Here is a 27,679-nt window from a genome sequence, read left to right as displayed (position 1 = left end):
TCAGAAAAAGGGAAAGAAAAAATATATATTTTTACGGTCAATTATATACAATGCTAAGGTTGATAACTTGGCAGTATGTAAAAGCTTGCTCTGTAAACAGTGCTCATATTGTGAAACATGAAGAAAATAATCACCTGAGGCATTTAAGAGCACTATGGAAGGTTTTTTCTTTTAATTAATGTTGTCATCTGAGGCACTGGTTAGCACAGTCCTGAGCTGCGGGTTTTGATTCCAGCCCCGGTCTACCTGTGTGGAGTTTGCATGTTCTAGAACTATGCAGAGCTAGCTTGATACTGTATATTTCAACAGCGGGAGATGGACATCTGTACATGCAAGCACTTTTCAGTGACCCCGTTTTCAGTCATTATTTTTAAAAATCTTCAGGATTATTTGGGATTACATTGGATTAATGCAGATTCAAGATGCTTTTTGTAAAAGGGGAAAGGTCAAATAACTGTACAATATTTATAAAAAAAAGACTTTCCATTCATGTCCGGCCCCCATTTTTATTAAATTTGAAAATATAGATAATAAGACATTAAGTCACATGCTCCCATTTTGATAAATATTTTGATCAAAATATTTCAGTTATTTGGAGCAGTTTGAATAGCACATTCAAGGTACACGTGAGAGGAAAGGTCATACCAGTATAAATGTCAGTTCTATTTTCTATACCTCTAATTAGTGATTGAAGGGCCGACATCTCCAGAACAAGTTTCTCCTTTCAAAGGTAGTTAACTTATTTACTTATGACACAAAGTCACAACATTGGTGTCGGGCGCCATTTAGAGTATTCGCTGCCACTTTACATCTGAACATCCTCCCATTCTTGGAATACTGTATGTGTATCCTGTAGCTAATGTTAAAGATATATTGTAATTTATATTCTGTATTTACAGCAGAAAACACATGTAGCACGTGAATAGATCACCTCAGGTTATTACTTGCAGTCGTATGAAATACTTGCTCAAAGTGTAAATGTGAATCATCCCTAGTATGAATTTATTTGGAATGCAGATAGTCCTCTAATGATTTGATCTGACCAGAACGCAAAAGAGAGCGAATATTAACCTGCCTTTGTTTTGATGTCTAGACTCCCAATGAATGCTTCAGTATTTATGGCTAAGTGGTTTTATTTTATGGGACGGTTATGGCTGTTTTGCTCTCAGAGCGCTGTCCAATGCTCCCACTTGGAACAAAATGATTTAATTTGACTCATGTTTTGGGAATTTAGTTCAAGGTTAAGTAGAACATATTTGTTGCGGGGGTCCCCAACGACAGTCCCGCGGCCCAGTAGTGAGCCGTAGATCATTTGGACTCGGATCGCAAACAAAAAGGAAAATAAAAACATAATTCCAATTACATGCATCTCATCCGCCAGCTATTTCATTCTGAAAAATGGAGGTACGTCTTCTCGAGATTTTGCTAGTATCACCCTAGTAAACCCACAAGTGACTATCTATCGTAGCCAATTTACCAAGTGATACTTCTTTCCTGCATAGACTGTGAATTTAACTCATAATATTATCTCTTTAGCAGGTCATATGTATTGGATAGTTTGTACATTGTATTGTGTTATACGTGTTTTTGTTTTGTATTGGTACCATATCGTGTGGAAGTGTGATGCTGGTATGGATATAGAATTCTTTGAATCATTTAAAGAATCTTAAAAATACAGATAAATAATGTAATAAATATTTGGTCACTATTTTGCCGATTTTGTCTGTCACGGTGGTGGTCTGGAATGTAACGATAAATGATGCTTTATTGGAATTGGGCTGGGCGATAATAGCAGCAGAATCTTCATGTTCCCTGGTAAAGATATACATTTGGATTATCACTCTAGTTAATTCTCACATAAATATAATGTTCAACACTTACAGAAACCTTTTTAATGAAAATAACAACTCTGCACATTGTCTAGTGATGGTAAAAGGAACCTTTCGAATATTTCATGAGACGATTTAGATGGCACTCTCTGTTCAGCATAAAGCTGAAAGCACACCCATTTCTTAAAAGACTACAAAAACACAACGGGTTCATGAAGCAATATGAAGCTTCATTTTCCTATCACTACAGTATACAGCATTAGATAGATGCTGTGTAGTTTCGTTCCACTGTAAACTGCAACCACAATATTTGTTACAAAATCTGATCAAATTCTTTCTGACAATGTCAATGAGTATTCTGGTATTGACATTATAAGGCAGAATACTCACCTCAGCATACCACTTACAGTCTTTATTTAAATCCTTGTGCAAACAGGTTTGATATCTTGCCTGTCAAACAAAATAATAATGCCTTTTTTCCTAAGGCAGCCAAGCGGATAAACAATGACCATTCAGTCTCAACGAAGGTGATTATACTGTACTGTATTATCATTAAGCATGAGTTTGTCAGTCGAGGCCTCATAATGCATTTGTGGTTGCTGCATTATCTTTTGATTTGCGACATTATCCTCTCGTGGAATAAAGGAGACTGATAAATGTAATGGTTTGGCCTTGTGCGAAGTATGAAAAAATACTGTAAGATGGCTGTCCAAATAATTTTTTCTTTGTCACTTTCTATTACATGTTATTTATTCCTTAACACCTTTTGTACTTTTGTTGTTGAAGCGGCCGATGAAGCTGTGGCCTTAAGGTGGGCATATGTGTGTGTGTGTGTGTGTGTGTGTGTTGTGACTGCATTCCCCAAACCCGTTTGTGGACACTGGCGGTGAGGGATCTCCTCGAGATGAAGGTGTCCTCTCGGCCTTTTTGGCCTGTGGGACTCCGGATGCAGCTGAAGAATTCAGCTCTGGTGGTTGCTCCCACAGGCAAGGGAGAAGTTCGGCGATGCCATGTAGAAATCCTGTTCCAATATTCGACATCTCTGGAGCTTGGAAGCTGAGTGCAATCAACACTGTACGCAGTTTTTTATCCTAGGCATGTAATAATACTTTCAAGCTCTTGTATTGGATTTCATTAGTGTGTGCATGTTGTAGCCAGTGAGTGTAAATTGTGATTATAGTCACTTTAAAGAGAAGAAGTGACACTTTCCGTGATTAATTTTATTGCTTTAATGGTAAAAGTCAAAGACAAACAAGTATGGTGCCAAAGAAATCCAACACGGACGGGGGTGGGGGCCTATGCTGCACTTTTATGCGGAAAACACACAGAAATAATTTACCCATTTTATGTAAAACGGCTTTATGCATTTGTGCATATGATAACAATGTCTGGCATATGATCAAACTGGATTACTGTAGGTTTCCTTCCGAAGGCAAAAAGCCCGTGCAGCAGTTTTATTTTTCTTGTCATAAAGATTAGCAGAATGGCATCGATGACAGCTGTATTTATGCATGTTAGAAAACAATCCATCTATTCATCCATCCTTCATCTGAACCGCTTTTCTTCACGAGAGTCGCAGGCGTGCTGGAGCCTATCCCAGCTGACTTTGGGCATTCGGCGAGCTAAACCCTGAACTGGTTGCCAGCCAATCGCAGGGCACACAGAGACGAACAACCATCCGCACTCACAAGTACAACTCCAAACAATTTAGAGTTGCATGTTTTTGGAATGTACCGGAGTAGAGTGGAATATGCAAACGCCACACAGCAAGGCCAGAGGCGGAATCGAACCCCACACCTCTGAACTGTGATGCGATGTGCTAACTAGTGCTCACTGTGCCGCCTATTTTATAGATTGAAAGCAAAATCTAGCTCAAGCAGACATTGACGATTTGTCAGTCTTGTAAATTAATTGACAAAAAAACGTTATTACGTTGATGATGAAACGTCATCATCATCAATATACACCATTCCAAGTAGCCAACTGCCATTGAAAATTATTATTCAACTGTTTTTTTTTTTATTCTAAACATACAATATTAGGATGTTTAAACCAGAAACCCCATCACCTTTATGTGTCACGAACAAATTCATGAGATAAGCATTTAAACACATTGCGCACGAGTGTCCCAGTTAGAATGCCACGTAACTGCAAAAAAAAAAAAAAAAAGCAGTGTTATCAACATATTGTATGATATTCATTGTGAATTAATCTACATATTTATCTTTTTGGGCCCATTATCAGGGTTATTTCTACATTCACCAAAAAAAAAAGCACAGTTTTCGTTCATACATGATCCATCCATTAAATAAAAGCAAATCTCAGTGTGTATTGATGAGCATAAAATAGGATGAGCAGTATTAGGGAATGATAAATCCCCACATCTGCGGGATTATGGTTATTTTGACAAATGCTTTAGAAAGAAGATGTAATTACATAGTGAATATTAAAGTCAGTAAAATATATTTTGAACATTATAGCACATGTTGCATTACATTAGACAACATTTTGTGTCACTTACTCCACTTTTTATTGCTATTGAGACCACAGGGTATTCTTAATCTCATAATTCTTCTATTTCAGAGGTTTTATAGGTTGTTATTTACCTGACATGTTTTGGCAGAAATCCTTTGTCTTCATTCGGGTATTCTGATAATGGGTTGCACTTTTGCTGTGAATAATTTATTGTGCCATTATCACCTAATGTCACATACGGAGTGGTGTAATGATCCTCCATATGTATACGCAATCAAATACAAAATACATATTTAACAAGCTTACAGTGAAACATGTCTTTCAATTCTCAATAAGGATTTTAAGGACTGTATCTAGGTGAGGAAATAGGATCATTTTCTCACATTGACACATGAGTTGATTATTTTGCAGGAAAGAGATGTGGAGGACCCCATGAATGAGTCTCCCCTCAAATGCCTTAATATGCCCACGTGCAAATGCTAAATTAATAATTCCCCAAAACACACAAAATCAACTGCATGGCAATTTTGCATGTTTAGCAGATGCAGTTGTGAGTGCATCCGGCCAGTTACTAGCTGAGCTTCCACGTCTGTTTGAATGAGCAATCAAGTTTTTGCCCATTTTTCCATGGATGCGCAAATCAAGCCCATAAGTATGTGGATAAGCAGTTGCTGTTCTCATGCACGTACCAAAACTGTTCTTAATTTAGAAATCATCCTTAAGAGTACTTACGTTGGTGGCATTGATGTCTTGGAAGCCTCTTGTGACACTTCATGTTGATGTCAGTAGCAAGTGCCTGCGGGGGTGAGTTGCGATAGCAAATGATGAGGGAAAGTGCCCAGCGTGCGAAAGCATTTCCTCCCACCATCAATGTGTAGATACGTTTCATCAACATGATGTACCAAAATGACGTTAACAAGGTTTTAGGTGCTTTAAAAAATGCATAATGACGAACCTCTCACCTCCAAACGTTAAAGTCCAGCAATACAAAATTTATTGGAGGTGAGGGACATTTGCAGAAGCAAACTCGGGGTGGGGAAAGAAAAGACGTGTCATAAAATTGTAAGGTCTGAATGTATATAACAGCACCCGAAAAAGATTTGGGGATGTTGCTCTCATATAGAAAAGATGGGTCTGATGTCTGTTTTATTACCTTGGCTAATAGCCAACGACTCACTATAAGAATGACTTGTTGTTTGGAGTGTTTCGGACTCTTTGGCTCATGAAGAGTCCACAACATACAAAGGACACCAGAGACTAAGAGGAATGAAGTCAAAATGCCACGGCTTTATATTGCCAAAGCAAAAATAAGTTTTAACAAACAAAAAGGACTAGAGATCCCCACCAAAAGTAAAATAAGCGGGGCAAACACTGGACCAGCCCAAATCCAGGGCTGTCGTATCCTGCATGGGCAAAAATCTAGATTGACCACAAAAAAAAAAAAAAAAAGCCTTAATGGGCTACCAGCCCAAATAAAAACAAGAAAAGCTCCAGCATGCTACTGGGCAAAACTGGGCAGCTGTGCAAAAAAAGGAGAAAACATTGAAAGAAAATTGTGCCTACACACCCTCACCACTCACCATCCCTCGACATCCACTGCAACAAAATACAAATTGTTGTCAGGGAGGACACCGAGTAGGCAGACGAAGTAGGGGTTCCCACACAGGGGTGCTGCACACAAACCAATCACTGTCACACATTACAAGGAGGAATAAAAACTAGTGTTTGATGCTGTAGCTATTGCAGGCAAGAGATTTTATTTCATCCTATATGCATTTGTACCTTACAAATCCTCCTCAACTATTAAAGTTGTGGATCTGTCGATTATGCCCCGGGCAAAATTGAATGTATGCATCCTTAAGCCCTTTGCAGCTGTTGGCAGCTGTCCAACTGTAGAAGTGAATGACTCACCTCTGAAAGGTCCTCCCATAACAGCCAACTTCCCCCTCTATTCCTAATTAAAAGCTAAATGCACACTCTGCTGGCTTGGCCAAAAAGGCTTTTACTTGCACTAAGATCCAGAAGAGATATGTACACGTTTTGTCGTCTTAAGAACGAACGCCTTATAAGAAATACAAAACAATGTCATTTGGAAGTTGGAGAACGTACAGTATAAAACGTTTTTCTTTATTGATCCTCATCTTAATTTGAAGAGATTGAAAATGCCTTGGCATTTTGTAGGATGCTCCCTCATCAAGGCAAATCAATGGCATCAGAGTGTTGATATTGCTGACAAAACCACAGTAACTAGTTCGAAAAGAAACAGTAGGAAATGAGAACACAAGCGAGTTGTCAACCCATTTTCAACAACTTTCCAAGTGAATGTTAAACACTATCGAGGCATTTGGAAAGTCAGTCACCGATTTATATGCGGTGCATTTACCTGCTCTCACTTGGCAAACATCCGTACCCAAGGTGATTTACAAGTTAGGAGAATCGCTTGAGCTTCGACAGAAGACCCTGGAATATTGAGTACTCAGTCAGTGCAAAGGGGATCAGGTAAAGATGTGAACGGCAAGTGCGAATTGGGCATGTTTCGCAGTTAGAGGTGCTCTAAGAAATCAAGTGTCAAGAGATCATTGAATATAGAGTACACTCACGCTCTAATAGCATTTGGCAGCTTGACTGCGCTTACTTCTTCCATTCCTGGCATCTGTGCGAACCCTCAACTTTTTTCCATTGGGCAGTGTCACAGAAGTGAACATACCAGGTACAAGGTTTGAAATGGAATCATTTTTGTTTTATTGACTCGTTAAAAAAAAAATAATGCTGGGCTGATGGAAGTACTACAGATCCAGACGTTTTCTAGTCTAAGCTCCAACTTTAATTGTACTTATACAGTAGTGCTAACGAGCTAAAGCATGGAAATAAGGAAAGAGATGGCAAACTGTAGAAAAAACTGCACATTACAGATCTAATTTTGTTTTCTAAAGTTTTTTTTTAAAAACCATAATCATGAAAATGCAGTTGAACTTTCAATGTAGTTTTAGTCGTGTATTTACAGTTGCGTAAAGCTCCTTTGAATTTCACAGTGATAGCGGGGAAAACTGTTTATTGTCTCAGTAATGTCAACTCAGGTTATTTTATGGCTCCTTTGGATTTGAAGCTAAAGGCACAAAATGTCGAGGAGATAAAGGCTTGAAGAGCATTGCCAACTACAGTTGTAGAGCAAGCGAAAAGGGCGATTGCCTCAACCAAACACATTTATATCGACTTCACCACTTACAGCCTTGACTTTTACAGTTCCATTAATTGGAGAAAACAAGCCTGAATGTTTCCTCAGCAATTTGCACAAAGGAAGCCCAGATAAAGACACGCAGAGACTTGCCTTATTTTTTTACATCTGCGTATTTACTTTTCATTACTCCTCCGGAAGGAGTGTGCAAAGTTCAGACGTAGACAAAAAGGTGTTTCTGACTAATCTTCCAATTTAAGCAGTGAACAAACAAAGCTAGATTGGACTGCTGATGGCATTGTGAATCTTGACCAACACTAGATACAGACAGAATAGGGAATCAAATTACTTTTAAGTCAATCCTTTTGTGGTTTGAGCAAATAATCCAGAGACAGAACTTTTAATAATAGATGTCCCTCTGCACATTTATGATAGTGAGCAGTGATTTTTACACGAGGGGACTTTGAAAAGCCTCTTGAGACATGCACTATTAGTATAATACAGGAACAAAGAACAAATAATACAATGTGTGGTACATTCATCATTCTCCATAAAAGGAAACACTGCTATGTATTTAATAACTAAGTAGCTGGCTGACTGAAATGATAAATTGCTTCTGATGTTGTTTTTAAAATTATATATTGTGTGTCCGTGGTTGTTCTAGTCTGATTATCAGCTTGTTTCCCTTTGTCTATCATTCTGTGATGTACTTTGTGCTGTATAGTGTGTGATGTGCTTGTATTATAAAATAATCCACTACAGTGCTCTGCTTTAAAATGAAATTTGCATATGTGCTACTGTGAAAAAAAGTCTTGGGCACCCTTAGGTATGATGTTACAAAAGGACCATATCATTTATTCTCTGGATGAAACAAATTCTCATACAAGACATGCGAATATTTGTGTAGCATGCAGTGAAACGTACATGATCATGAGATGATCATGGATGAGACAGTTCAATATTATCCACACATAGACTTATGGCAACATTTCAAGTTGAGGCAAAACAACTGAGCAAAAATTCGGAAGCCTGCTATGAAAAAAGGTCAGTGTGACATCAAAGCTCATGGCGCCCCAAGACTTGCAGAAAAAACTATACTGGATAGTGTGCAGGTGAGTATAATGGTTCATTCATTCATTATGCAGACACCTCTGTGCCATTCAATTGATACAAGCTTGACCTCACTTGCAGGTCAACCTAAATACACCCAATGCAAGAATCAGCTAAGTGCTAATATAATAAGCACTCTCTTCTAAATGGAGCCTTGATTCCATTTAAAAGAGGGCAGAAAGTATGTGCGCACTCTTGCACAAGGCTTTCATCTTACGTATAAATCATTCCAGTTGAAAGTTGGTGTTTGAGCGGCACATATTTCAAGTCTTGGGGCGTGCTCCGTATCACCAGCCAAGACTGCATTAATGACAGACAGCACAGTGCCATGAGCAAATGAAGCCAATTTCAAATATTCTCAGAGCGGATCAAAATGTTGGAATGGAGGACTTACGGACTGATTTAGAAAGCTCACGTGTTGTGCCCCTCTTCTTTTTACACTTTGTCTCCTCTTGTAGATTCCGCTGCAGTTGAGAGCCCTGACGTACGCTTGTGAGCCATCAGTGCTGGACTACTGCCATGCTCACCTGCACGTCAACCTGGAGCCCCACAATCAGGAGATGGACGCTCTGAGGCCAAGCGGGTACCAACGGGGCCCAGTGAGCGTCCTTCCCCCGTACCGATTCCCTCCGCCAGTGAGCAGCGCACACTATTAAATAGTCAACAGACTTTACAAAACATAAGACAAAACTGTGATGGAGGAAATTGGCAATAATGGTAACGGAGGCAGTCGATGTTCTGTAGAGCATCCAGGACCCAGGGTAATGGCGATGAAATATTTCTCCATGGAAATACAATGTAAGGGTACAATTGTATTGATTGATGAGCTTCGGAGCCAGCGAAGCCTCAATATCCTCAATTAGCCAAGGAGGCTGAACAAGCAAGCTTGACTTTCAATGTTCCGCTCTGCTTGTTGAGGAGTATTAGAGGTAATACTTTGATGATTTGTTAATCCTATTAAGCATTCTGTATTTTTGTCACTTCTCCTCGTCTGGGTACCTCTGCTGTGTCAGGGAAAATAATCCAATGGAAAAAGCTAAAATACGGAGCCCGGGAAACAGCGAGAAGAACTGCCGATTCCCAAGTTTTCTGCTGCCTTTTTGGGGTTTGCATATTGTTATCATGATTATTGCCAGTCACGTGTCCCTGTAGAATTTTCATTTGCATTGAACTAACCGATCAAGTTGAGTAGATAAGTAAAAGAGCAGAAACAAAAGTGCTACATGTACAGACACACACCATGCCAGAAAATAGTAGACGGACTTTTGATTTTCTTAATCATTTGTGAAGTCCATTGCATTCGAATTAACTGCACAGAGAAGTAAACATGTATAGAAAAAAAAAAAAAAGCAAACGGAGACCTTGTCTCACTTACACACTCATATATCGAGCCATTCATCATCCATTTAATGCATTCCCGTATGAAATGTTTATTTTTCCTGCCCAGATGTGTTCTTATCGTGTGCTCACATACTATCTACATACGTGAACTTTTTACGGGATGTTACATATTCTATGGAAAATAAACTGTGGTAAATCAACTGTCTTAGTGTTATTCATTACGAACAGTGACATTAACTCCAACCCTCTTCTATTTGGACTGCTGCAGAGATGATTGAGACTAAAGAGCAGCGCTGAACATTTAAAGGGCACCCGCTTTGCTGCTAAAGTTTACTTGAGGTAAAGACACTTGTTGGCCACAGCATTAGGTACACCTGCACTATCTGATGCGGCAAAATATAAGAGATGTTTCAAAAATTCTGGACTTGATAGCATTAATGATGCTGACTTTGATGATGTATGAAAATATGTATGGAAGTGTACCTAATGTTGTGGTCAGTGAGTACATGGAAAGACCATGGGAGATTTTTATGAAATCAAATGCTAATTATTGTCTTGGATATCGCCATGTTCTTCCTTTTTGTAAAAATGCAAAGTTTTCTCCTCAGGAAACTTTCATTCCGTTTGGTCAGGAGCAGTTGTCTCGCCTGTCGAGGGTTGTTCATTTGATCTGGAGCCCCTGTGACTATCTTGAAATGTCCTTGAGCAAGATATCGAAGCCGCACTTACACCCGATGCTGCGTCATCAGACAGGATGGCATTAAAACGCTTTGTGTACCTTGACAGTAGAAAAGCAATTACCAGATAAAAAACATTTTCCAGCTAACAATCATTTCCTAATAGTAAGGTCAGAAGAAACATATCTTTTCAGCATCTTTTTGACATTTTCAATCATGAAGAGCAACACTTCATTGAAAGTGAAGACAATTTGTCATATTTCTTAATAAACATAAGTAAAAAAAAACAACAGACGTAAATCTACTGTCTCTCTCAGATTGTCCCGGTGAGATGCATTTCGGAATGCTGAACCTGAATAAAACATAATTGTGATTGATTTGATTTCATTTTTTTGTCCAAGCAGCAATCCAACACACTGAGCATCCAAAGCAATGGTTGTTTCCGTGTTTGAGTGAGTAGTGTGTGTTTGCGATTGGTACTCTGCATTTAAGGAATCAAGAGAGTCATGTAAAAATCACAAAATGAAGGAATTGGATTGAACAGAATGTAATTTACTGCTGCAACAGAACCTGCACTAGTTAGCATTCTGCAGCTTATTGGCTAAGCAATGCAGTACTCCCAAATGAATCACTTATTATTAATATTTTTGTCAATGGGTCTACAGAGGGAACAACTGCTTCTTTTTGTATTTCCAGGGTTTAATCATTTTGTTGTAATAAATTTGACCTTTTGATGATCTGTGTTTTTAAGGACCTGCGTTTCCAAGATAAAACGTTCCCATGTGGAGTAGTTAGCGGCTGTCTCATAACAACAACATGCTCTCTACCTCGCTTTCCATGACATTAGTTCAAATTAAAAAAATACATTTCCATGCCTGCAATCAACATCGTCACAATGGAAACTAGTGCCTGGATGCCTGGTATAAAACCATAAAGCAGTATCTGCTAATGGCTAAAGTGTTCTGATACATGATAGAATCATGCTGCTTGAGGATTTAGTGCTCGGAGGCCAGAGCTATCGCCGTACACAGCAGTTTGAACAGTTTAACGACACTGATAGATTGCATGCTGCACTCACTTGGAGTGTTCAGAATAGTGTTGGCTGAGAAATTGAGGACAGGGAGAAGCAGCAGATGCTGCATTGAGACTTGTGTGTTTAAATGCATTTATGCAGAATGGCTGGTGACTCATGATACTTCAGTCAATAAGTGCTTCTGGAGCCATACTGACTTTTAACCACAAAATGAGACATAATCATCTCCCACAGCTCCTTTCCAATCAGCTCTGTGACTCATAGACAAGATCGTTTCTGTGTGGAATCTGCCTGAACCAGGTGAGTTGGGGAAATTATTTTTATTGGTAATCAAGAGATGTTGTTGCCGTTAACTGTCAAACTGCGAAACTTGCCTTATAAAGGAATAAACTGCTGTGCCACTTAAGAAGGCTGACGTGTTTGTCCGTGTCTTTCACAGGTTTGAATTTCTGAAAAGGAAAGTGTCACAATATGAGATATTTGTTTCTTGTCTGCATTGTTCATTTGCTTGACATTTTATCTATAATGGTTCCTTCTTACTCTTAAGGTTGGTACATTCTTAGGAAGCAGACACAAACTATTTTCTTCCTCAGTGGAGCTGTTAAACTGGGCAGGACATTGTAAACACTCTCAAATCTAAGGGAAAGTTTGCTCATTGTGCTCCATTGATTTTATCAAATGAACTAATTTTGGTGGAATTTAGGATGTCATCAAGATAGTCTTACTCTGCAAGACTCATAAAAGCACATTTCTGTACCGGGGATTGACAATAAAAATTTTAATCAGCACCAAATTGTATGCATTTGTAGATTTCCATATTCTCCCCCTCACGTCCGTCTAATACTGACTCTTGATGCACTTTACAGCACCACTATATTACATTAAGAGGGAGCTAGAACTCGGCTAGTGCTGGATTTCTTCAAATTAATTAAGTGCTCCTTCAGAGGGCCCAGCCTATGAATTTGGACACAGCTTGTGTCTCTTTATGCTTATTAGTCATTTCCTGTTTAAGGCCTCACAATGGTGAGGTAGAATAGAATAGAATAGAATAGAATAGAATAGAATGCCTTTCTTGTCATTGTACAGCAGGTATACAATGAAATTGGGAGGTAAACTACTGTTGATCGGTTGCAAGAAATGCATTGGCTAATTCATTGAAAGGTTGGACATGTGTGAAAATTTAATTGGGCACGTGTGTGTGAGTGTGTGTGTGTGTGTGTGTGTGTGTGTGTGTGTGTGTGTGTGTGTGTGTGTGTGTGTGTGTGTGTGTGTGTGTGTACGCGCACTCCTTATTGCTTATTCCTTTCAGGTTTACGGGTAGCTGAAGCATATCCCAGCTGACATCATCATGGCAGACTACATCTTTGATTGGTTGGCAGTCCGAAGTCCGTCACAGAGCACATAGAGAGACAAACAACCACTCACACACAAGTCAGATCGACTCTTTGTGAAACTAATATTTCAATTTAGGCTTACAATCAAGTTGTGTCCTTATTTCAATCGCTATGCAAGGGAGCTATGAAAGTTTTTTTTCATTTCCCCTGAGAGTCACCTTTAGCATCTCACGAGCTCGACAATACGATAATTCTAAGCTGTCTCTCAAATCACTCTCAAAGCAACTGACCTATTTCTTGTTGCCTTTCAGGACCAAAACTATTGTGACTGGTATTTTAATTGTGCCAATGAATCAGAGCTCTATTTGTCTCATTAGATGCAGCTATCGAGATAGACTGTCCACAAAAGGTCGATAAATGTACACCCCCAGAATGCCCAATTAGCATGCAAGTGACAACCGTTCGCGTTTCGACTTGCAATAAAAATACAAAAGAGCAGATTATTGCTAACATAGTTTGTTAACAATGAACTATTTTGGATGATGTCAATTCTTGCTTTTCAACAGTTTGGGTGTTGTTGTTTTTTTAAGGTCACATAAAAAATGATTAGCAGATAGTGAGCTCTAGCTGGTAAATTTGTGTTTGAAAAGTCTGTTTTGTAGTCCAAAGTGAAAGGTACCACTTTCTAGTAGTAAAGAGTGACACCTAGCCCTGTAGCCCAGTAACCTTGTCGTCGCCATACTTAAGCAGGATTGATGTTGATCAGAAAAAGCCAATAAACAAACCATTGTATTTCTTCAACCCACAGATTTCCTGTACAGAACACAGAGTACAAGAGGAAAGGCATGTCGACCCAAGAAAAGCAGAATTAACGATGCACATTTGGGATCGTTGCAACACCGCAAGCGTTGTTTCCTTTCAATGAGCATTAGAAAATGTTAGTCTGTTTGTTGTTGGAGCCGCTGAAGTTTTAGTCTACTGTCTCGACGTCTTCATGAATCTGGCTCTGCGTGACTCATTTGCAAATATGACTGAGACATAGTTAAGCAAATTGGGCAAAAATGCACCTACGTGAAGTGACAAGCACTTCAGAATTGCATCCACATGAAATGCTCTATATGATGTAAAAGCCTCTTACCAGTGCACCTTAAGGCCTTAATGTAGTCACATATTTTCAAAATGTATTTACCCAAAAAGAAATTGTTGTTAGCGTTTGTGTTGTTGTACTTGTATTTAAATTCAACACATACAAATAAATAAATGATACACTAAGCCCATCCTTCTCGGTGCTCAGGCAGGTAGTTAGACCAAGAAAAAAGGTTGCTAGGCAATCCGTAGCGATCTAAGAAAAGGTCCGGGATGAGACATGGTGATGCTGGCAGTTGCTGGGCGAATTGCAAGTTGACAATAAAAGCCATATCACGCTGAGCCGAGAAGCAGAAAGAGAGAGCCCGAGTAAAGCTCTCTGCAATCTGTCATTAGACATTGCTGCAAGTTATTGTCAACAGCGAGCAGGTGACATTTAATCCGTTCCATCCCTCACTATATATTAGTCAGCGATTGAATGTTTTATCCAAATTTGGGCTGGAAATCTCAAAAGGCATCACTGAGGACACCACATGGCAAATATCCTGCGCTGATTCTGTGCAGGACATTTGAAGGAGCCGGCCCGATTGGTTTCTCACACGCACCGAGCCAGAGTGACTTCCCTCTTCTCCTCAGATGGATGTTGACGTAACAGCACTAATGTCTAACACTTGACCACAGACTTCCATCGACTTGGCACAGCGGGAAAGAGTGAATTTAGCTTTGGAATGTTTTCAACTGAATACACAGGTGTGGTTATGTGCCCTGAGGAGCAAGGGAGGGAGAGGTTGAGACTTGCTGTCATGTCCCTGCAGTGGCAGCCCAACCACATCTCTGCCAAGGCGCAGTTTACTCTGACAGCACTGTCCTTGCATCTCAATGAGCCGCATGCAAGAGATGGCTAATGTTACAGCCTCTTGTCTCGTATCCTGGGAGATGAGCTCAATTAAGTCAACATAAGCACCATTAATAGGAACCAAAAAAGAAACGGACCTTTTATCCGGTTGTGTCCATGATAACACCAGATCTAACGGACTAAGAGTCAGTAGGACTGAGTGGGGTTCACTCGTATATTATTTTCAAAGCAAAAAAAAACAAAAAACATGTTAGGGAATCCATCATATGAGATTTAATCAAGAACCTCAAGCTTAAGTAGAAGTCTCCCCTTGATCGAGTTTAATCAGTCAGTGTGTACATTTAATCAAGAATGGATTGAAAAGCAAATGGATTAAAACGGGATGCCGCTATTAGAACAGAATCTGATGATGATGATGAAAGTTCTTTGTGTGTGCTTTTTTTTTGTTTGTCTGTCTGTTTGTATTTTTTTTTTTTCATGGAGGAGGGGCAAGAGTATAACTATGCTATTGCAGACAGACATGGGACATTTTTAATGCTTCTGACTTTTTCAACTGGGTCCATTTAGCAACATTATTTTAAAAACAATGTCATTCAAAGATGAAATTACATTCACTGTAATGTAACCAGTGCATGGCTGCACATAAAGAAAATAAGGCAAAAAAAAGAGTAAACACAGAAAGCTTTTTAGATTTCTTCCCCCCACAATAAAAGGTGTCATTTGAGCTTCAATTACATTGTGCATGATAATGTTTCGCCTCATTGTACTTCTATTACATTTTAATTATTTGCTCATTTAATTAATCTTTTGCTAAACTACATCCCAGCTGTGTTGACATGAGCTATACAATTAATTCATTTCAAAAGATTGTGTCTTTTTAATTGTAGTTTTCCTCAGCTCCAGCCCACTCCAAAAGCACTGTGCAGATATTAGGTCTCCTTTAAGACTGTTAAATGTTTGTTTTCTCATCTGTCTTTGCTGGAGTGTGCTACTTGTTTGTAAGGCCCAGGGGCAGACTGTGCGCGGCTCTAAAAACTGATTTATTAAATAGTTTTCTTCACAACCACTACAAATATCCAATGCAATGCTGTATAGTAGTCTGTATTTAGTGTGTCTGAATTCCATCGGGGCAAAGCTAAACATATTCTCTCAAACATGCAGACGTGACACACGAACCAGACACATGATTAAGCGATGAAACAATATCTTGAATTTAAGTCAGGCACGGATGTTGTTAAAATTTTGCCGTCAGATTCTGTGTCTTTTCAGCCAGCACAGAGGCGTAATCACAAAAATTGATGTAAAAGTGAGTTTCAATGTTTTTCTTGATTGCCATTCCAGGTCTTTCTACGTGGAGTTTACATATGTCTTCCTCCCACATTTTACAAGCATGCATGTTTGGGTAACTTAATATGCGAATCTGCTCATCAGGTGAATGTTTTTTATTCATGTCGATAACTGTCCTGTGACGTAGTTGAAAAAAAAAAAGGAATATTTTTGAAATGATTCATCACTAGCTGAAAATATTTTACTAAATAAGGTCCCAAATATTTGAGGGCCCCAAATATTTACGGAAACTAGGTCTTCATTTTGTATGAGGTTGCCAGCGCACGTTGTTGGTGTTCTTAAAATGCCTTTTATGTGAAGTAGATCACAAAATCCATTTTCATTTGAAAGTCCATTCAAGTCCATTCCGAAAAGAAACCTTCTGCTCAGCTAGAGGAAGAAAATGCTTTGTCTGTTGCATTGTATAATCTATTAAGATGTTCCCACACAAGCTGCACTCTCTCTCACACCTGCCAGCTTCAGAGATCACCCACACAATATGTGCATTTGTCTGTCTGCCCTGACTAACAGCTCAACAGCTACGTGGCAGGCTGTGACTTAGACCTATGCACATCCATCATAATTATGTACTGCAGCGACTGAAATAGCAGCTCTTCGTTCTTCGAGGGGAATATGCTGCGTTACCTCTCAATAATATTTCCACACTTGCGTCACGATGCATTTGGAATACATCTAGGATATACCACACTCATCTGTCTCAAATGTGTTTTTCCTGTTACCTGTGTGGGAGAGGTCACCTTCCCTCTGATCATTTTACTCATCTTCAGAGGGATTTCCAGCTAGGCTTTGCTGCCAGGACCATAGCCACTTTCTCAATTGGATCTGAGACTCAGTTAACCTACAGGCAGCTCGCACGCATAACTCTCACAGCCTCTCAGAAGGATCTTAACACACGTGGAGCAAATTGTTGGTAACCTTTTTTTTTTTTAAAGAAACATAAAAATCACAATTGTCACTGAAATACATACCTTGTTACTTATCATAGTGACAAGCCACAAAGCTGCTGGGAGAATATGGTTTGGAGAAATGAGGCAAAACAAGAGATTTTGTCAAGTCAGTTTTATGTTGGTTTTAAAAAATGAATGAAAAGAAGAGAAGCTGCAGCTGCTTTGCTCCATCAGTTGTCTTGACCTGGTACGAGGTACATTTAAAACTCAAGACTATCTATTCTGTAGTCAAATGTACCAGTGTCAGAAATTTCCATCATAGCAAGCGTAGTAATGACCTTAGGGGTAATGGCCACAACCTTAGAGGGGAAAAATAACGCAGATACACAAGGATTGCTGAGAACAAAACATTGGACTTTTTTGAAGAAGCTTTCAAGGGGCCCTGATCGAAATTCTTTTGAACATTTGCGAAAAGAGCTCAAACATTGAGTCTGTGTAAGACACCATTCAAACCTGAGACAGTGAGCGCTTAACTTCTTGATAAAATAAATAAATAAATAAATAAACCGTAAAAAATAGCCAAACTTTAGGACAGTTTATGATTTATTCATTGATTTATTTATTTTCAAACATAACTTAGGGCACGTTTGGTACACTCTGAGCACGCGCTGATTGATGCAAAGTCTCAGACTTCTGAAATGCAAAGCATTGTTGAAATGTGCCCTTCGGTTATTCAGAGTGCCCCATAATCGGAGCGAGCGTGTGTGCTCTTAGCACTCGAACTGGGGGACATGGTGTGCCAGGGCGTCAGGCAGTACAGATGGAAACAGTTCAAGCACGAGCTGCTGATTGGTTTAGAACAAAAAGCTGCGTTTGGAAATTCAAGAGAGGGGAGCGCACTCATCCTTTCCATACACACTAACACACGCTCTCAGAGAAGTGCACGGGAATACATTTCCAAACTCAATTAATTTCTGGTTTCCTGTCCTATTTAGCTGTGTGTAGCATTTCTGTGAATAATTTTCTCTTCAGACAATTATTAATTTGCCCGCCGTTGGCATTCAAAGTTGGCTACAGTTTCTGCCAGACTTTTGTGAAAAGTGTCATTTTGGTGTTCCACGATTTCATGTCAATCTCAATGGATTTTAAGAATTACCACGGGCACTGGTCTTGCCTTGACACCTTGACACATAGGTGACGTAAGCGTGCTGCAGCATGTTAACATGCAGTCTCTGCGAGTACAAAATAATATTTTCTCCTGAAAATGGGATTCCTTCCCAATACATTTTACTCTGATCCCTTGACTACTTCTACAAGGAAGGCACAACGGTTGTGATTCGCAGACTGTCCATGGCTTCTTCCGGGATAACAACGATAACCTTGAGGCAACTTTCTGACATCGAGGGAAATGTAACGGAAAGGAAGAGGAAAATCGTCACCATAAATCATAAAGTTTTAACTCCTTGGAAGAGGAAGGCTGGATGAAACTCGCTGGAGATTAAGTGAGATTAAAAATGCTTAATACCTGGCAGGCTCATGATTGGGCAGCTTTCCATGAAGCAGTGACACTAAAGGTGACTTTGATACGAAGACTTGAGCTGTGATACCCTGTCATGTGGGAGCGGGGCTTTTCTCCCCCATTCAGCGTGAAACAACCATTGAAAACTCTGGGGTTATTTTGCTTGGGTCTTCAAATTAATCTGGTTGTTAAATTAGGTGATGACTGTACATTGCAAGAGCATGTGTTTTATAAATATTATATATAAGATCAAATTTATTAATGCACCTGTACAAAGCACCATTTGAATATGGGAAGTTCTAATTCAATTCCATTTTTGTTCAAGCCAAAATCACATGCTTATATAAACTAAAATGGGAATGTATCATTTCAAATGTGAAATATGTACGTTTGTTAAATTCGAATCTTCCACCCTAAAATTACTAATGCAGGCCTAATGTGTTTGCCCCTTACGTAATAAGACAAATGCAATGCTGGAAATTGTTGTATTTTCTTCTTTTGTTTTCATTATCTGAACTGATTATCATTCTGGTATGAGGACATGGTAGCATTAAATAGGATTGATCTTTTTTTTATTGCAGTAAGCGCATGAATAGTCATACTATGGAAAAGCATTATAACATTTAGTGAAATAACACATTTATAGAGGTGGATATTAGTGTATTCTTCACAAATCATAAATATACTATGTAGAGTTCAGCCTCCTTGTCCCTTCTCAAAAGCCTTTTTACCAGAACATGAGGCTATCATTTAACATCTAATCATAATTTCACTGTACTATTAATCATACTTACTCCACAATGGTTCCTCACAGTGAGCAGAAAAATAAATCTTTCTCAGATGATGTCATTAATCTGGCAGAGAAGCAGCCTATACCAGATATCTAAATACATGAACTAGAAAGTGCAGAAATCCCTAATGTCTTGCTCCTTTCGCCAACTTTTGTTGATTGCATTTCTCCACGGTATCCACCATGTTCATGTAATGGAATTTTACTTGGTACATTGAGAGTAAAGTCTATGTCCTCTTCTGTGCAAGGGGTAGAAAAATCAATAACTCTTTGGTGGCATTTCTGCCAACTTGATGAAAGCGGTTGACTACAGGTGGAGAGAGCAGGATCAAGTTGGGAATCAATCAGTTTCAAAATATTTCATCTGAAAGGGGGGAAATACAGGCCACTGAAGGAGTCAACTTTAAAAGGTTCAGCCGTGGTGCAAAACTGTGCACCATCTTGTTTGTGAGGTAATATGGGTGTTGGATTGAAAAAGTGTCATTTCAGCAACTTGGAGTTTCTACAATGTAATCTTTTCAATTGTGAAATGTTAAAATGAAGCATTTGTAATACTCGTCCTTAACCAAGTGGTGCAGTTGGTAACCTTTTCGTCTTGAAATAGTCTCAAGTGAAAATCCAGTGTTGTACCTGTTGTTGTTGTTGTTTATTGTGTTTTTTAAATCTGATTGCAAGAGACAAGACAGATTGCTGATCCATTTCTTATTTTGGTATGTTTTGGTTTGGTTTGGTTCATTGCATTTCATCTGCAGCCAAGTTTCACTCTTAATTCTCTCATCAGTGCACATATTACGGAAATAGCATTTGGTCAGAATTTGGTCCTCCTGGTTTTTATCACGCAAATATGTCGCACATGTGTGTGTGTTTGCGTGCGTGCGTGAGCCATTATAATGTCTCATCCTTATACATTGTGTACAGTGTGCTAAGTGCGGGAATATGTTTATGCTGACAGTAACATTGACTGTTTTTTTGTATCACGTCAGACTTGAAAAGCCATACATCTGCTCACCTTGAAAAACGATAATCTCACACCTGCTGTTGGCTTTTACTCAGCTGGACTACCCGATGAGAGGCACACTAATATCCTCTTATACAGACTCTAGCACATGAAAAAAATGTCAGCGTGAATCCAACATGTGGAACTAATGTTCATGGAGAGTCTCTCTCATTTTACTGAATTACCTCCCCATCCATGGAATAACTATTAAGTACATTAGAGAGGAAGAACTTCAAATCAGTATGGACATTTCTCACTCATGAAGCTTCAAATGTGTCTATCCGGCTTTAGGGGCCTATCATTAATAACATGTTTCCAAGGCAATCCTGTTAGCACCATCTAATCCAGCTCAGACTTGAAGACTGGTCTCAGAGGCAGTTGAAGATTTACCTAGCATCAATCTTTCAGACAACATTTGGCATATCAATAGAAATGAGAGGAAGAGATGTTGTGCTCTGACCTGGACTGTACTATTCATTGTGCTCAACACACATATTCAGAGCTGAAATGATGAAAGAATAGTAGAATATTTTGCCAGAAAGACCTCAGTGCATAACAGACACCATGTTCTATTCACTTGCCGTTATGGGATTTGCCATCATGCCTTTTAACAGCATGTTAATGCTTAAGATGTTTTGTTATTGTTTATATTTTGACTGTGTAGTGATTCAATGTTTTTATGTATCAGTTTAAACAGGGAGTTGGCCGTTTAAAATAAAAATTAATAAGAGAATAAAGCCCAAAATAAAACACAGAAAATAGTGAGGCCAGCACAATAGTCATGATGAGATATGCAGGAGCCGTGCTGCTGCTCACAATTTCCCAAGGTGGAGACGCACATTTTATTTTATTTTATTTCTAGTTCACCCAATATTACACCACAACCACAAAAGTGGAAATGTTTGCAGGAATAATACAGACGTGACTGGGAAAAGGGGCTCGCCCTTGGCTAGACAGCATGAGTGGAGATGATTATAAAGCTGTGTCAGTGAGTGTTTTCAATCGCTCATGGTGGGCTGTTTGACAGCATGCATCCAAAAAGCAACACTGTAAACACGTAAGAAAACCAAGCCTCACTGTCAAACAGTTTTTCTTTTTATTCAGTCATCTCATGAGACTGCCATGGTTTCATTCAGTTTCCTAACTGGTTGTCATTTTGCCACAATGTCATTGTGAATAAGAGCCAGGGTTAGGACTTACATGAGAATAAGGAGCTGCCCGAGTTTCACCATACCTAACCTTAACCCTTGTTTTTCTGCGAGGTTTTTTTTTGTGTCTTAGCATGAACTGTGCAAAAAGTAAGATTTAAGACTCATGAGTGCTCAAATTTGGTAATTTTCAGAATCAGACACGCTGTAACAGGGCACACAAACCAGGCCCTCCCGAATACCGTGTCTCCCCTCTACCCCTAAAATACACACACTTTTACAGCCATTGGAATAATTAAATTCCTTTATGACATGTCATTCCATGGATTTCTGAGCTACTCTTGAAAGCATCATAAACTGTGGTGCTCTGACGAGCAATCATACAAACGGCAGATGTTTCGACGTACACTATTACGCTGTTCATTGCAGCAGAGCTGACCAAATAGAAATTGAGAAAAAGTGTCACATGTTCATAATGAAGACAATTTATTAGGCAATGTAACACTAAAGGATCAGAGAATGAGCAGAATATGAATATTTTGATAAAGAACATTTGGGCCCTATTTCGGGCAGCACAGAGCACTAAAACAGCATTGAGGGGGCTGGCGTCATTGCCTTAAAACTGGCATCAGATTCAGACATTTTTCACTTCTACAACAATACTAGAAAATCACAATGTCCCATCACTGATGTGCTATTTTTGGAACGGGCCCACCAGCTACTTATGTGGTACTTTTGGGTCACCTGTGGGTGCATAAAAACACTGCATTGATAACCCCTTCTTTAAATTCTCCTGCGATCCACCTGGGAAATATATGGCCAAGGAATTTCAAACGTCTCTATATGGCATCCAGTCTATCATGACACAGTTCAATCCTTATACACTGGATGCAAAATGAAGTGTGGCCTCGTGCGTCTCGTGAGAATTTGATCGCAGATGCTCATTTGTGCATTCGAGCGTCACTCATGTCACTCGCACCACACGTAGCATTACATTATAAGCTTAAAGAAGGAAATAAAGGAAGACGAACCACTTTATTCATTTTACAAGCACAGACTACATAGCGACTGCTGCAGATTAATTATTTGGTAAAAGGACCATCAAGAAGTGCACAGAGATTGTTCATTTCACCGCCTATTACAGGAGCTTTGAGTGCATCAGAGATGAAGCTGACCTGTACAGGACCTAGCTTGAGGACCAGCTCCAGAGCGCTTGTCCATCCGTCTCTAGTACTTGACTTTTTTATTCATCGTTAATTGGTGTGTCACTATTAATAAAAATGAACTGCAACTACAGACAAACACAGCGATTGGCAGGCAACCAGTTCAGTGTGTGCCATCGTAATACAAGTTTATATAAAGTCACGGAAATTCAATCACATTTTCAACTTTAGGTCAATAAAGGTAATATGCAGCATATACATAACTTTTTCAGTCTCTTCTACTCAACAGGGTACATCGACGTTGTAGAATACATTAAAATTAATTGAGCCTTTTTGCCTTGTGAGCTGTATTAATTGAAAAGCCATCACTCCGAAACATGCACCAAATGACCACATTAAGTGTCAACATTATATTTGACGTCCTTCCAGAAGGCTAAGTGCTTGACGAGGTCTCGATGGACTCTTACACTCAAGCTTGTGTAGGTGGTCTGGTCCAAGAATGATTTGCTGTCATTTTTTGCTGGATAGATGTTCTATGTGGTCCTATTTTTGTTCCCACTGACTTTTGTGGTCTTTTGCAGCCTTGGCAGCTGGCTGAAAATATGTTTGTGGTTCTTGGTTAGTAGGATGGGAGTAAAGGATGGAGAGGTAGCAAATGATGAGGCACTTTAAGATTCTCTTCCATCAATCCACCTTAATCTTTTAAATGAATGAGAAGCGTCCCATCACTAAGATAAAACAAGGACTTTGCCCTTCGTGCTCCTCTGTGTTTACCTGAAACTCTTAATTTTGTTTTGACAAAAAGGCAGGGAATTTGTCTGAATATCAGAATATTTTGAGGTAAAAGATGGGCATTAACAGAAAGAGTAAAACCCAAATCTAATCAAAATGACAATAAAACACCACAACATGAGAATCATATTTGCAGGATAACCAGCCCAATGTTAGAGATTTGAGAACTATTTTCCCAAGACCTGAAGGTAGAAAGCTGCTTCTAATCTTTCTATTTCAACAACAATACGTTATGCCGCAAGGAATTTTGAGGTAGCTCGATCTTGTCCAATGAATCCATCCGGTGCAAATTCAGCAGTCTGCTTTGGGCCTGACAAACCGGACATTTAAGACAGCATGGTATAAAATCTCATTGACGCTCAGTGTCCACCCTCCCAGGCTTCAGGACCATGAACGTTTCCAGGCGGGAGGAAGAAATTGGAAATTCCTAACACAGGAGCAGTTTGTGTCCTTATGTGTCATCCACATAAATAACCCCCTCGAAATTTGGTGATGTAACTATTACTGTGATCTGTTCACATCAGAAGGGACTCTGGAGGCACCGAGTGGCGTGCTCAATTTCTTTCCAGTTTGTGTTTTATATTTATTACCGAGCGGTTATTCAATTGTATAATTTGGACAGTATGAATGAACCTGCATTGCATCACAGCAGTAGCTATACTAATGATGACATGGATAGATCTTAAAGTCCACGAACAATGTGGACCCCAAAGGTTTCGGTCACCAGTAAATCAAATGGTGATGAAAGAAGAAAAAAAATACTCTACGGTTGCACTATCTCGGCTTTATAATCCATTTTATTGTACGGTTTACTCATTCCCAATGCTCCCATCAACATTCCTTCCAGTATTTTTTTTTTCCCCTCCAAAATAACAAAAAAAGAAATCCAGATTGCCAGTGAAAAATAAACAAACAGCTGGCAAAGACTCAACAAGCTGGTGAACATACAGTAATGCTCCCAAGAGTGAGTGCAGAACAAATTACAGCCAAATAAACACATGAAACAACTAGCATGTGTAACTAGTACTTCCTAAATAGTCATAAAAATGATTTTGAGAGTAGATGTACCTCAATATCGATGTCCCGTAGAATAATAATCATAAAAAAATACCAAGTGACTGCATTTGCACCATGCGTTGATATGGATAAGGATATCTTTTGGGTTCAACAAACGCTGAGGTTGACAGAAAAATTTTAGATTGTAATCCAGTTATATCAGGCACTCTCCACTAATAAATGAAATCATCTGCTGCAACTGGCAGCTTGCCAAGTTGACATAAATAAATTAAGCAACAGATTTACTCCAACCTCCTTTGGTGATTGCACCTGGTCTCTCTGAGCAGAAACCAGATTAATTCCAATGATAAAGAGCTCAAAATAAATTGCATTTTAGTCTGAATTTATTACAACCATGTCCACGTATTTATTGTATATTGGTAAATTGATCAACGAAGGCTTATCCTTTTTACAGTATCGTTGTGTGGATTTGTGAATGAAAGATTAGCAAGGACTAACGAAATGAATGGTAATTATGATGAGAGACATGGCATGATGTACACCTAGCCACTCTAAAAGGAGACAACCGCAGGGATATTTTGAAAATGTGCTGACTTTCTTTATTGAACTGAATGAGAGGAACCAAATATTAACGTTCGTATTCAGCCGTCGGATTGTTTAGTCCAACACCATTATCACTATATAACTATGCACAGTTGTATATCTGCCATGTTAAAGGCAATAAATTATATTGTGTGTGCTATGGGCAATAAAGAATACTGGGTTGTTATGTTTTGTGGATCTGGTTAAGGTATTTGATTCTGTCAATTATTCCATACTCATCAAAAAACTGTGGAATATTGGCCTCCAACTTTGTTTAATCTTCTTTCAGATCACTTCTCAAATATGTGGTCCAACACTAGATTTTCAGGCTAAAGGTACCTGTATGCTGACAAGATTCAAAATCCACTTTCCAGTCTGGAGTTATCACTAAATATAAGAAAATCTATACCTACAAAAATTCAGGAGTTGCTACAAATACCTGGAAATCTGGCTTGATGGTTCACTTTCATTTGAAACACACAAACACTGTGCAATAAATCCTCATTAACATATTTGTTAAATTGCCTCTGGTTAACATGACTGTCCTCCCAACCTTACTGAAATATAGAACTGTATTCCCTGTTTAATTGACCACTTTTGCACAGGTTGCTGATTATCTACTAAACAAATGTTGGAAAGAATTCATCGCCTTTTTGCCCACTGCTCACTATTAATACCACCATTCACTGCATTGCAGCAGTATGATTCATCTCGTTCATCTGCGCTACTTTTTTGGTCAATTTTTAATTGAATAAAGGTTAACTCAATAAATCGACAGATTGTAGAAAATAAACTCGGTCAAAGTAGACAGACCTCCCTGACAGTGACAATGGAAACATTAATTAATTAATTAACTAACTAAGGCATAATTGACAGTTTGGATCTATTTTATTGTACATAATTCTGGGAGAGTTTTGTCTACATGCTTGCCTTTGTTGTGTATTGTGGAATTCATAATACAAATTTTCAACAAAACATGCAAATATAAAATAAAAAAAACAATTAACAATTAAAAGATAATATTCAAGTGATTCAATAAATCTTGAGTCGATGAAACTTTGGATGTGCTGAAGAGTTGCACTATTCTTTCCTCATCATTTAAAGAAATTGCAAATTGTGAGCGGCTGTTTAAGAACAATTTCCTGAACACAATCAATGCAGCATCAAAGTTATCAAAGATGTGATAGAATCACTCTTAAAGCATCATAAATGTTGGTATGTGTAGGAGGTAAAAAAAAAGAAAAGGTGCATGGGGTGGGCGAGGCTGCGCGCCCAGAAGAGCGCAACTCAGCCCCAGACACATGAGACAAGACTTGCGCTGGCGTGAAACTGAACTTTTACCTGTTTCTACACTGAGAACATGGGCACCATTCGAGCTAAATAAGGCCATATGCCACCTGGCTGGCCTGGGAATGACCTGAGAGGAGCGGGAGAAAGTGGCTGGGGAGAGGAAAGTGTGGGTTGGATGGTGAGGGTGGATGGATGGATGGTGAGGGTGGATGGATGGATGGATGGATGGATGGATGGATGGATGGATGGATGGATGGATGGATGGATGGATGGATGGATGGATGGATGGATGGATGGATGGATGGATGGATGGATGGATGGATGGATGGATGGATGGATGGATGGATGGATGGATGGGGGAAGGAGGGAGGGACTGGGGGACTGAAAGATTTAATCGATAAAGTACCTTTTTATTTGAAGAAAACAGTATTATCCAAAGGTATAAAACATTTTCTCTCTAAAATTTGTTTAATAATGTGGTCAAGATAATGAGTAGGTCATTTTATGTTTTGTCACCATAGATACGTACTTGGATACATGTTTGAATCCGCTCTAAGTGAACTCAATTGATGGCATGCTGTTAAGATGTTCACACAGCCTGGCACACACACACACACACACACACACACTTGTCAGTTATCAAAGAGGGAGTACATAACAATGTCTGGAAGAGTTAATGAGCTTCAGCTTCAAGGTAGCAGCCTGTTTGAGCAGGGAGCAGCAGTAGTGGTGGCTTTCAAAGTGTGGATGGATGGTGCTGTTTGATATCTTGTTATCCAGGTGTGTTACTCCAAGGTCGCTGTGTTATTGCATCTAGTCTAATTACCCGTATGTTAAGTCAAAACCAGATTCACATTTGAATTTATTAAGTTTGGCAGTGACCTTTTGCCGCAACTACAGCATTAAAAGGGAGAAATTTCTTTGCAATCAATGAAGTTTGCATTTTTATGGACGAAGCATGTGTTGAAGCTCCGTGCCCATGTTGGGGGAGGAGTACGTGTGGAATTATATGCCTTTATCAGGAAAAATCATTATAAATCCTTCACTAAAGTTAATTTAAAATGAGAACTTTATTGAGAAAAGGATCATTCCAATTAATGGCCCAGAAATTAAAGAGCTTTCATTCAATGTGTGAAATGACTGTGCCGCATCATTCACTTCATGAGTCTTCCCCTGTATCACCCTCAGATTAATGCTCATCCGCACGCTTTTCTTTCACTCTTTCATCGGA

General features: G+C 39.1%; 1 protein-coding gene and 1 long non-coding RNA gene across 3 annotated transcripts in view; both read left to right on the top strand.

The window, feature by feature from the left end:
- The window catches only part of LOC147057831 (leucine-rich repeat transmembrane neuronal protein 4), a 32,727-nt gene extending 22,612 nt beyond the window's left edge, over positions 1-10,115 (top strand). Inside the window, exons 1-2 of one of the 2 annotated variants that reach the window (XR_015065865.1) lie at positions 8,262-8,591; positions 9,048-9,183. Coding sequence is in view for 1 of the 2 variants with exons in the window: in XM_085909983.1 (XP_085766109.1) it covers positions 9,048-9,245 (198 nt within the window). In the remaining variant the exon portion in view is untranslated. Of the gene's footprint in view, positions 1-8,261; positions 8,592-9,047 lie in introns of those variants that run through there. The other variant, XM_085909983.1, reaches the window with a different exon arrangement.
- A 1,601-nt stretch (positions 10,116-11,716) lies between these two features.
- On the top strand, positions 11,717-14,111 carry LOC147057830 (uncharacterized). Its single transcript, XR_015065955.1, has 3 exons — positions 11,717-11,940; positions 12,950-13,071; positions 13,783-14,111. It is a non-coding gene; the product is annotated as an uncharacterized LOC147057830 (long non-coding RNA).
- Positions 14,112-27,679: the final 13,568 nt, after the last annotated feature.

This window comes from Syngnathus leptorhynchus, chromosome 4 (genome assembly GCF_054491065.1).
Source record: "Syngnathus leptorhynchus isolate UIUO chromosome 4, UIUO_Slep, whole genome shotgun sequence".
Lineage (NCBI taxonomy): Eukaryota > Metazoa > Chordata > Actinopteri > Syngnathiformes > Syngnathidae > Syngnathus > Syngnathus leptorhynchus.
This window is presented reverse-complemented; position numbering and strand designations above follow the sequence as displayed.